The 11,344-nt window shown below is 58.6% G+C and overlaps 1 protein-coding gene across 1 annotated transcript in view; it reads right to left on the bottom strand.

Moving 5' to 3' along the window:
• Window positions 1-1,178: 1,178 nt before the first annotated feature.
• TECTA (tectorin alpha) overlaps window positions 1,179-11,344 on the bottom strand; it is a 21,298-nt gene continuing 11,132 nt past the window's right edge. Inside the window, 16 exon segments of the mRNA XM_010082322.1 lie at window positions 1,179-1,279; window positions 1,730-1,846; window positions 2,479-2,566; window positions 2,874-3,036; window positions 3,566-3,814; window positions 3,959-4,122; window positions 4,466-4,668; window positions 4,974-5,084; window positions 5,259-5,530; window positions 5,622-5,908; window positions 6,334-6,717; window positions 7,250-7,449; window positions 8,741-9,302; window positions 9,619-10,087; window positions 10,089-10,215; window positions 10,681-10,707. Coding sequence (XP_010080624.1) covers window positions 1,179-1,279; window positions 1,730-1,846; window positions 2,479-2,566; window positions 2,874-3,036; window positions 3,566-3,814; window positions 3,959-4,122; window positions 4,466-4,668; window positions 4,974-5,084; window positions 5,259-5,530; window positions 5,622-5,908; window positions 6,334-6,717; window positions 7,250-7,449; window positions 8,741-9,302; window positions 9,619-10,087; window positions 10,089-10,215; window positions 10,681-10,707 — 3,524 coding nt within the window.

Raw genomic sequence — 11,344 nt, 5'->3', positions numbered from 1 at the left:
TTCACTTCAGCGACTGACCTGCTGTCAGTAGAAGTTCCTGCACTCATGGTCCCCCAACGTGGGAGACTGGGCAGCCCAAAGTCTAGCAGTATTATTAAAGACTGAGTCAAAAAAACACATTGAATGCCTCCATGTTTTTCTTCATCCCTATTAGATAGCTATCTTTAACAACTACCAGTCCATTGTTTTCTTTACACCTCCTCGCCCCGTCCTCACCACCACCACACAGGACCACAGCAGTTACGAAGGATTACACCACTTTATTTCCACGCAGCCATTTCACAGAGTACAGACACAAGACAAGACACCAACACAGACAGCCCCCCCACACACCCACCAGCACCCCATGGCCACTCTCAACTCTCCCACCAGGCACCCCAACACTGCCCCACGTTCACGGACCCGACCCTGCTCTCACCCCCCAAAAACACTGCCGTGGCATGCCACGCAAATACAGGGGGGATTTCCAGCCCTCATTTCTCTGGCTCTTGCCCACCAGAAAGCACTTCTTTCCAAACACCAGGACTGGCCTCTCACCACCACAGTGCACCAATGCGCTTCCCAGACCCCTGGGGACGAGCTCAGTCCTTGGCCCCATGCCTCAGTGACACCTCTGCTCAGGAGAGCCAGGGGGTGATGTGCTCCCGAGGTGCCACAACATCTGAAAACAATGATGCACCGCTCTGGCCCATGACCAGTGCTGCAACACCTACCTCTGGCCAAGTCTGTGCACTCACGACACACCGATGGCAGCTCCCGAGGACCATGGAGACCCATGGCCATACGTAGGAAGGGGTGGCATGTGTTCCAGCCCGTCCCATGCTACCAACAGGGCCACCTACCGTGCACGCTACAAGGGAAAACCTGGGACAAAGCTGCAAAAAAACCCCTCAAGTCCCACTTCAATGACGGAAAGCTGAAAAAAAAAAACCACCCAAGTCGCACATCAATGCCAACAAACATCCAGTTCTGCCGCGCAGTCGCTGCCGCTGCGCCTGCCACGTGCCACCTTCGTGTCTGGGTCCGTGTCCGATCTCTCTTCAGGTGACGTCCCTCTCTTGTCGCCATACAGCAGGACGGGTTGGTGGCAGCCTGGCCACTGGGGGGGTGCTGTCTCCTACCCTACAAAGACTCAGGCTGACGTGAGAACAGTCCTTGGCTGGGCAGCGGAGCTGTGCCTACGAGGTCAGGTCCCGCGGAGCTGCGCGCAGCCACAGCCACAGCTGGGCCGCCACCAGAAGGGTCGCTGGGGCGCGGAGCTCCCCTGAAGAGCTGGAGGCTGCCAGCATAACAACAAGACCGATGTGAGCTGGGGCCCCGGCACACGCACCACAGGCACACCTCCCTTTCCCCCAGCATCCTAGTTGCCCCACGAATGGCACCTGTCCCGCACCCTCCCAGGTGCTCCATCTCATTGCTGGGCTCCTTAGCTGGCCTCTGGAGAATCTCCCCTTGGCCCTACCACGCTATATACCAGCACCGCCCTTGCAGCTGACTGCCTGCCAGCTCTTCAAAGTCTGCCGTCAGTGGCCTCACAGCCCTGTGGTGCCGCCTCTGTCCCCCAGGAACAGCAAACACACAGCTCCCTGCCCTCCGCATCCCTCCTGTCTGCAACACAGCACGCCTTCCAGCCACCTTCCCCATGCTGCTCACCCCTACGGCCCCTCAGCTCGGGCGCAGAAGCCCCCTGCTACGCTCACCCCCTTCCCGCACCGCCCCCGGTACTTGCCCCTGCAGCTCTTGCCGTCCCCCTGCAGTGTGCCCGTCACGCAGCTGCACAGGGGTCCATCTGCCCGGCTCGTGCAGATCTGCTCGCAGCCTCCGTTGTCCTCGCACCAGTCCGATCCTGGGCACAAAGAGCAAAGGAGAATGCCTGAGCGATGCTCCCCAACCCCAAGCCCAAAGACCCCCACTCCCTGCTACAACAACAGGGTCCATGAGAGCATGCCCATCACCTGCCAGGCATATCCTCACATCACACACGGCATGGGATGACACCAGGACCTAGCTAGGCTCCCATCATCCCCTATGACCCCAAATCAGCACCTAGTCGATGCTCACAACCCTTCAGGGGCCCTTCATAAACACAAAGGGGAGCACTCACAGCATGGGGCCACGTGGCCAGAAGCAGAGTGCCCTGCACCACGCCGGGCTCCCGCCACCTGCCCTGCTGTTGCCCCATCTCCCGTGCGACCACCCACGGACCCCTAGGAGCACATGGCCCCAAACCAGGTGGACCCCCAACACAGCCCGCACTTGTGCCCATCCAGCCAGCACCCACACACCTTCACCTCCTGGGAGGTAAAAACCCCGAGTGCTCTCTGGCACTTGTCCCCATCCTGCTCAGAGGAACAGCCTTTCCCACAGGACAGATGCACACGCGCTCCCTCACCCCAGTGCCCCAGGATCCTACTGCGCCCCGGCACTGTCCCACAGCATGCCACCCCCACAGCCCTCCTTGGGGTCACAGACACTTACGCTTCCTCCTAATGGGTCCCACCGAGAGGATCTGTTCCTTGGACTCCTCAGCAAACACACTGGCCATCCTCGTGTGCTGAGGGCAGTTCTACAGGGGGATAAACACCACCTCCGTCACTCTGGGACCCTGCCCAGGTCCCCTTCATGTCCTTGCAGCCAGCCTGGCTCCCAAAGGGACCCCCAGCTCCATCCCTCTCCAACCCGGCTCAGAAAGCACAGGTTGTGAGGTGACCTGCTTGCGGCAGGGTTCTCCTCCTGGCCCTCACAGGGACACACGACCCTCCTGGCCTCACCCCCGGGGGCTACATCTCCAGCCACCTCTCTGATGCCGGTTCTACCAGGCTCACTGCACTCCGCCAGGAAGCAACCTGTCCCTCGGCACTTGCCCCACTTACGATTTTGCAGGAGTATTTCTCCGAATCGCAGAGCGAGACGGCACAGTGGAGGTGAACTTCGTCATAATCCCCGATGAACTTGAAGACAGTGACATGGAAGCGACATGTCAACGACACCCCATTCTCCTCTATGCCGATGGTGTTGTCCTTCATGTTTTGGCACCTGTACAAAGCACCGACACTCACCCTGGATCTCCTGCAAGTGGGACCCTCCCTCAAACGATGCCACTCACCCCTGTCCCCGTAAGGCCCCTCGCCCCAGGTCCCATGGTGGGACACTTAGGTCCCACCATGCCTGCTTCCTCTGGGCAAAGGCAAGGCCTCTGTAGAGGGTCCTCTCTCTGGCACTTCCAACTTCATTGTACTCCCACTTCCCAAGATGCCTCTGCCACGATCCACATCCCCCCATCTCCTACAAACACCCCAATTCCCCCAGTGCTGGTGACACAAGGAAGGCTGCTTCTCTCTGCAGCTGGGACTCTGTCGCATGCCAGGGCTCCAGCTGCCTCTACACTAACTGAACTAACTCCTGCACTAACACCACGAGCTGCCCTGTTCCCCACCCTTTCCAGGTCTTGGTCAACTGTCTCACTGACCGAAAGACCCCCCAACTCCAACTGACAATGACACCCCTTCAAGCACCCTCCCTGACAGACACGATGAAAAACAACCAGGTGTGCCGGGCTGCTCACCCTCCTTCGATGATGAAGTAGCGCAGCTTGTCGTTGCTGTCCCGCGAGGGGGTCGCGTAGCACTTGTTCAGCATCAGTATCAGGTGGTTGGAATCAGCCCCAACGACAAAGACCCCCACATAGAGCACGTCCCGGGTGGTGAGCACCACCTCGCCCTGCCGGTACGGGTGCTTGTAGGAGGAGTTCTTGTACAGGGCCATCTTGGTCGTGAAGCTCCCTTCCTGCGTTGGCACTGTCAGGTTAATCACGCTAATGACGACACAAACATACCAGCTCAGACAGAGGAAAGGCTACGAACCCCAAACTCGGCACCTCACTTTGGACCCTCACTGCCTCACCCTCCACCCACGTGCTCCTGCACCCTTGCGACCGGAGAGGCCAAGTGGCTCCTACCTGAGCATCGGCCGCACAACCGAATCCAGGGAGATCTTGATGTCCAGCTCGTAGGCACAGGAAAACTCCACATTGATGGTCCGGTCCCTGGTGATGATGTTGCCAGTGTTGTTTGCGCTCTCGATCCACACCGTGTTCTTGTACACTATATGTGTGCTGTTTGACTGCAGAAAGAACACAGGGCGTTGCTCAAGACTTCTTGAGCTGCTGCGGTCTCTGCTCCACTGCTCCTAACAAATGTCTTGGCCCCTAAACAAGCTGTGTGATGCCAAGGGCCCCACTGCTCCTCTGCTGCCTCTGGCCAGAAAGGGTGTGGGACAGCAGTGCTAGGAACTGCTGGGCAGCATCCTTACTCTACAAAACCTGCCTCTGCTTTCCCCAATTCCCATCCTTCAAACACACCTTCTGAGCATTACTTGCACTGATGCGTGCCTCTGCCCCAGCCCTGGCATTGATGAACAGCCCGGCCTTTGCTCCCAGCCCTGCCTGCCCCATGCCCTGGCTCACCTGCACCAGGTTGCCACAGTTGCCCTTGGTGTTGTTGATCTGGAAGGAGATGAAGTCCTCCCCTTCGATGCCGGGGCAGTGGCGGTCGTTGACCCGCACCCCCTCGCGCTCAAAGCCCAGCTGGAACAGCTTGCACTTCGAGATGGACACCTCCATTTGAGCAGCTTTGCAGGTCACCTCTGCATCAATGATGTCGTGGGTGGCTAGAGGAGAAGACAAGACAGCTTCAGATCACCACAAATGCCACTGCTGGCCCAGGCTGCCAGCCTGCCCGGCCCTCCTCCCCACCACCAGAAACAGGACAAGACTGTCTCCTGCAGCATGCCCTGCCCATCCAACACCCCTGTTGCTCAAAGTGCTCCTGAGCCTGAGATGCCCATAAAATGTGCTCCACAAAGCCTGCTCCCTGCTCCCATCCTGAACTGCATACGGTTATGAAACCCCACCTCAGCTATCGCCCACCCGCACTGCTCAGAGCCGACCCTGCAGCCAGGGCCAGAGGACTCACTGTTTCCGTAGGGCGGGGGCTCGATGCAGCCGCACAGCTCCCCGCCGTTGTCCATCTCACAGCTGCGGTTGGGGCAGTCGGCACCCACGCAGGGGTCTTCCACCACTCCTGCTAAACAGCACAAGACAGAGCACAAACACAACCTTTATCCTCAGACCATGGGGGGGACACCTCTGACTGCCACCAGCCACCCCCGTCCCACCAGCACCTCTCCCCCTCTCCCACTGGTTGTGGTCCCAGCAGGACACGGCTCCCCTCGACCCAGATGGCCCCGGGCTCTCTTACAGCAATTCTCCTTCTCGATCCACTCGGTGCCCAGGATGCCAAAGGGTTCGCCTGAGGCACCCAGCGAGCCGCACAGTTGGATCTTCTTGTGGTTGTAGCAGCCATCCAGAAAGCAGGACTCGTAAAAGGGCAGGGGGTCCAGGAGGCCGTAGCAGGGCTGGAAGAAGCCTTTCATGTCCGTCAGCTTCAGGCAGTAGCTGTCACTCTGCAGCTCCTGGATCTGGACGTTGTCGCAGGAGGCGGCGTACTGCGAGTACTGCAGCTCGTTGCAGCTGTGGGCACCGGAGACATCGCGGGGGCTCCCATCATGGCCAGTCCCCCTCCCGCTCCCACCCGGCAGAGAAGGGCCGTCCCACCGCTCACCTCTTCTGCATGCCGTTGGTCTTCCAGCTCTGCGCCAGCCCCACGCTGCTCACCGCCGGCTTCCCCCGCAGCGTCGCATAGTCATCTGTCTGGTCACCGTTGAAGTTGCCGCAGAGGCCACACACCTTGTTCTGCAGTCGCTCCCCGATGGTGATTTTGATGACATTGAAGCCATTGTAGCGGATCTGGATGTCGGGGCTGGAGTCGATGACCAGGAAGCCCTCCTGGCTGAAGATCTTTGTGGAAAGCCCCGTGACAAAGGGGATGCTCACGTGGCTGCCGTTCACCTGGCAGGGGAGAGGACACAAGGCTGACATCCCTCCTGTTCCCTCTGCCTATAGATGTGAGCACAAGATGCCTGCAAATAGCCCTGTGACTGCCTGTTCCCAGCCATGAAAACACACCACTTTGTCTCTGTCAGGGGCAGGCATATCCTCCTCCTCCTCCTTCCAACCCGATGGATGGCTCTGAGCGTGCCACCTCCCTTAAATGCCTGCACAAGGCTGCGCCACAAAGGGAACCCTACTCGTGTGCAGAGGCTCTAGCTTGGGACTCATCGCTCACCAGGAAAGGCCACAAATGGAACCTTCTGGGGCCCTCAGAGAGACCCTCACGCAGCACTGCATGCCATCCTCTGCTCAGGAGCCGGACCCCTACCGCCCGGCCCCCTGCCCTGCTCTGGAGGGGGCGGACGCCCCTGCCGAGACCTCACCTTGACAGTATTCCTGTCACTGATGAGGATCTGCTCCTCGTTGATGTAGAAGTACACGGGGGAGATGATGGTGAGGTTGGGAGAGGACCACTTGTCAAAGTTGATGATGAGCTGGAAGGAGAAGTCGGGCAGCTTCTGGCAGATGGTGGAGAGGACGAAGGCGCAGTTCGCGGGGAAGCGGAGGAAGGCCCCGTCGAAGGTGCGGAAAACGCCACCGCCCGCCGCCAGGCAGAAGGAGCTCCTGGTGCTGAAGCAGCCGCGGACACCGTTGCGCAGGGCGCACTCCTCGTCCGACTTGCAGTGCCGCGGGTCACACTGGATGAGGTTGCGTCGGAAGCAGCGGCACCGGCGGGTGCAGTCCCCGTTCCAGAAGAGCTGCTTGGGCTGCAAGAGGGACCCGTCACTGGGCGGCAGGGCCAGGGACCCCTGCCCCACCCTCTGCAGACTCCTCCAGCAGGAGCAACAGGAACATGCTCTGCAGCTCAGAGGAGGACCTGGGAGACTGCAGGACAGCTTGGCTCCAGCAAAACCAGCAAACATCCCACGGGCCACTGCCAGGGCTTCACTACGCAGCCCGCTTCCCCTCCCTCCACTCCTGCTCGATGCGTGTCTGCCTGCTCTGTCCCTTGCTCCCACCCTCTCTTGCTGAGTGCAAAACCACCAGACTGCAGAGCAATCCCCAAGCATAGCCGTGGACCGGCAGATATGCATGATGCTGGTGAAGGAGAGGACCGGTCCCTCCAGGCCATGTGGAGTGCTTTCTCTGACTGAGACTGACCCTGGCAAAACAGACCCAGTGTGACACCCGGTACCAGCCCAGCCTGACCGCCATCCCCACTCAGGGCACAAGACACTGCCCAGCAACACCAGAAAGAGCGTGGGAGCAAGCACCGAGAGAAGGATGAGAGTGGTGTACCTCATAGTACTTCCCATCCGAGTAGCAGCCGCAGTTGTGGGGCAGGATGCAGCTCTTGCCGTTGAGGACGTAGCCGGGGTCACACTGGCATCCCTCCACGCAGTAGTGGCTGCAGTCGCTCTTCAGCCGGATGGCGGCACAGCGGGGCTGGCACAGGGACACGCAGCTCTCGTAGTGGCTGTTGGGGGGACAGCTGACAGCTGTGACATTACCAGAGGACAAAAAAGATACAGATTAGCTCCCCGGCCAAAAACAACCTGGTGGCCAGCCATGCACAGGGCTGTAATCCCCACTGCTGGTGTCCCTGGGCAGCTAACCCCCCTGCCAAGGTGGTTAACACGGACTGCACTGCCCAGAGAGGGACCTGGAGCTCCCGGGCACGCAGCTGAAGGGAAAAGGCAGCCTCCATCTCTGAGCTCCTGCACACCAGCTTCCCAAGCTCTTTCCCCGTGCTCCCTGCTGTCCTGCAGACAAGCCTGCTCACTGACACCAGAATAACATCTCCCTCCAGAAGGGACGCCCATGCTGGCCCTGGGACCTTGCAGGTGGTGTACAGAGCCTCTGCACTCTCTGCATGGGGACACGTTTCAGGGGACATGATTTTGCTGGTGCGTCAGAGCTCGAAGCCGGAGAGGGCTGCTGCCTGTGCCTGGGCAGGCTGCATCTCCTCACGTTGCACCAGCTCGCCAGGGACCGTTTCAGACCCAACATGCAGGGTGCCAGTCGGTGGCCTTGAGAGCAGTGCCTTCTGAGCCTTCTGAGTTTGCTCGTTAGAAGAAAGAATGACATAAATTTATTATTCTCTCTTGTTAGTAAAGACAATTACTTCCCATTTGATTTTCCAGACAGATCGGCTGCCAGAGAGGCTCGCGGTCCCCATCCTCAGGAGCCTAATTGAACATCGCGTCATAATCTTATTGACAAGAGCATGCAGCTTCATTAGAGTAAACCCGTGCTCCTGGCTTTGAAGCTAATACAATTCCCACTTCACAACAGAGAGGTGGCCGATACCTTCTGAACTTGAGGCTTCCCCCTTTCCCTCCCTGCTCCCACTATACCACACGCAGTTCATACCAACTCCAAGAGAACACAGTGCCACAGACCCCATCCCACACCTCTGCCCCACCTGGCAGGCACAGGAGGGGCTGGCTGCTGGGTTGGTGGATGGCTCCTGGTCCGCACACACATCAGTCTGTGCTCGGCAGGGATTACGTGCACACCTGCTGAGTCTCTTTAGCTCCCCATTCTGTCGACTGCTCCCTTATCACGCAGGGAAGGGAGGGATCCCCAGGGCCATCCCCAGGCACTGACCGTGGGGACCCGAAATGTGTCTGGGTGGATGGCTCAGAGGTAGCGGGCACCTGCTGGCGTTCTGCACGGTGCTCTGCTATGACTCTACAGGGTGAGCTCAGGCAAGTGCTGATAGCTACGGCGGACAGCCCCAGGAAGCACCTGTAGGGAAGAAGGGCCCAGAGGCAGGGTAGCACTTACAGCACGAGGTGAAGTTCCTCCAGCCGGTAATGGCGATGCCCTGTGTTTGGCACGTGCTGGCGTAATTCTGCAGCCAGCTGCAGGCTGTTTGCATGGCTCCCCCGTCAACGCAGGTGTCAAAGAGGCAGTTCTTGTAGAAGAAACTGGGGTTGATCTTGCTGTGGCACTTGGCAAAGACGCCGCTTTGGCTCGGGATGAGGCTGCAGAGCTGCTGGGGTTTCCAGAAGCCTTCCACCTTCCCACAGGCAGGGCAGCGGTCACCGCAACCCAAACGGCAGAACGCGTCCCGCTTCGCCCAGCTCTGGACAAAGTCGACGATGCTGGTGGCTGGTGTGCCGCCTGCGGCCACCAGGTCATCCTCGGGGTTGCTGTTGTAGCGGCCGCAGAGGCCATAGGTCAGGTTCTGGAAGCTGCGTGGGATGGTGACAGAGAGGAACGTCTTCCAGTCGTACACCACCTTCAGCCCAAAGTCGGTCTCCACCACGATGTGAAAGCCAAAGGCAAAGATGTTCACTTTGCCCTGACCCAGCTTCAGAGGCAGGTAGAGACGCTCGTCATTGATCTGCAGGGAAGGAAACAAGATGCACCATGAGCAGGGATGATGATTGGAGCTTCCGGGGGAGGACACGAAGGAGGGCAGCTAGGCACTCCTGGAGCAAAGTCCCCACCAGCCTCGCCTCTCCATCCAAAACAAGGCAGACAAAATGGAAACCCCCTCAGAAAGCTGCACCTGGTGGCATCCTAGGGATGAACCCAAGCATATGCCCTTCCTGACCCCTGGAAAATGAGCTGTAAGGCCTCATGCCTAGGGAATCCATGCACAGTTTGGGAGCCACAACAGGGAGAAATAACCCCAGCCCTCATAGCCCCACACTCACCAGCACAGTATGTTTGTAGGCACGCTGGATGATAATGTTGTAATTGAAGACCTCCACTTCAACTTGTTTCACCCACAGGGCCAGAGAGGTGTCCCGATCCTCGTTCTTGGCCGTGACAGTGAACGCCGGGAAAGTGTCTGAGCGCTCCGCCCTTGGCCGGGCAATCGTGGTGCAAAGGACCAACGGGCAGCTGCTTTGGAAGTCAAAGGAGTAGCCATCGAAAGTCAGGTAGTGTCCGTAGCCAGAGACAATGCAGGAGGCGTCAGTGCGGACGTGGCAGTAGTAGAGGCCGTTCTCCTCCAGGCAGTACTCATCGTCCTTGCAGGAGACGTTCTCGCAGTACACGCTGTTGTCAGAGCCGTTGCAGTAGCAGAGGAAATGGCAGGAGATGTCCATCCAGAAGGTCTGGTTGGTGGCCAGCTGGCGACCCTCAAAGTTGCAGCCGCACTCGCCGCGGGGAATGCAGCGGAAAGCCCTCATCACACTGGCAGCCCTCCGTGCAGGTGTCCGCACAGACGGGCCCCGTGGCCAGGGTCTCGCACGTCTCCACGCAGCTCATGCACTCCTCAAAATGGCTGTTCTCCGGGCAGGCGAGAGCTGTGCGGCCAACAAACATGGGGGGATGAGTGCCAAACTCCAGCAGCCCCAGGGCAGCACAGAGTGGGGGAACAGGCAAAAGGTGGGAACAGGATGAGTGGCAACAAGTAAAAGGGGAAACAGTCCCAGCACCCTGCCAGCCACTAGCTCTTCCCATCCCCTTTGCAACCCCTTCTCCTCTCAGCCATCCCCCTCCTCACATCACAGCCCTGTCCCGCCACATGCCGAATGACACCTCCTCCCGCTATTTCAGCGGGTACAAGGCCAGGGCTCCCCAAAAGACGCCTCCCTCAAACCTCCGCAGTGGAGATGGGGACTGCCTCCCCACCATGTACTTCCACAACAGAGATTTTTCACATTCGCTTCTGAATTATGAATGTTTTCCCATCAACGTCAAGTTTATAGCGACACCTAAAAACAAGCGTTATTCAAATTATCCTCTGGTGGTGGCGTACCACACTGTCAGACACCATCTGTGGCTCTGGAATGATCCTACACCACATCATAAAACTTCTGATGCCTCCTGAAATGCAACCCTCAAATCACTTCACTGGGAAGCCAATCCCTGCCAGCATGAGCATCGCTTAGACACTAATGTCAATACACAGGGCAGCGCTGCCTTGTCTTCAGGCTCGGGAGACATCCCATTCCTTCCACAATTCCCCGTTCCCTTCCCTACGCTACATGAGAGAATGCTTCCTCCATGCCAGTGCCCCTCACAGCAGAAAGCTCTACTGGGCATAGCTCTTTCGACAGCAAAGCTGATCTTTGACTGACCAGTAGGGAAGACAGTAGGAAAATTGCCCCAGATTGCCAGCATTTAGGCACCTCAACCCCTACCCCTTCGTATGACTTTGGACATCTAATGTTGCTGTTAGCAACAGTCCTCCTGCTATTGAGGGTCTTCCAGCTCAGCCCCCAAGGAGCACCCTGTGAGTAGGGGATACCCACCAGAGAGAAGAGAGGAGCGGGGGGAAAGAGAGCTTGTACTTTTTGGGATCCTGTAAGAAAAGCTGCTCTACCTCTGTACACCTGCAAGCTCCCAACAAAAAGACCCTGCCTGAGGTCGGTGGGGTCTACGTCCCCTTCTCCCTGCCCTGGGTACTTAAAAGCTTTGGCAGACTCACGG

The sequence above is a fragment of the Pterocles gutturalis genome, unplaced genomic scaffold, assembly GCF_000699245.1.
Source record: "Pterocles gutturalis isolate BGI_N339 unplaced genomic scaffold, ASM69924v1 scaffold24674, whole genome shotgun sequence".
NCBI lineage: Eukaryota > Metazoa > Chordata > Aves > Pterocliformes > Pteroclidae > Pterocles > Pterocles gutturalis.
This window is presented reverse-complemented; position numbering and strand designations above follow the sequence as displayed.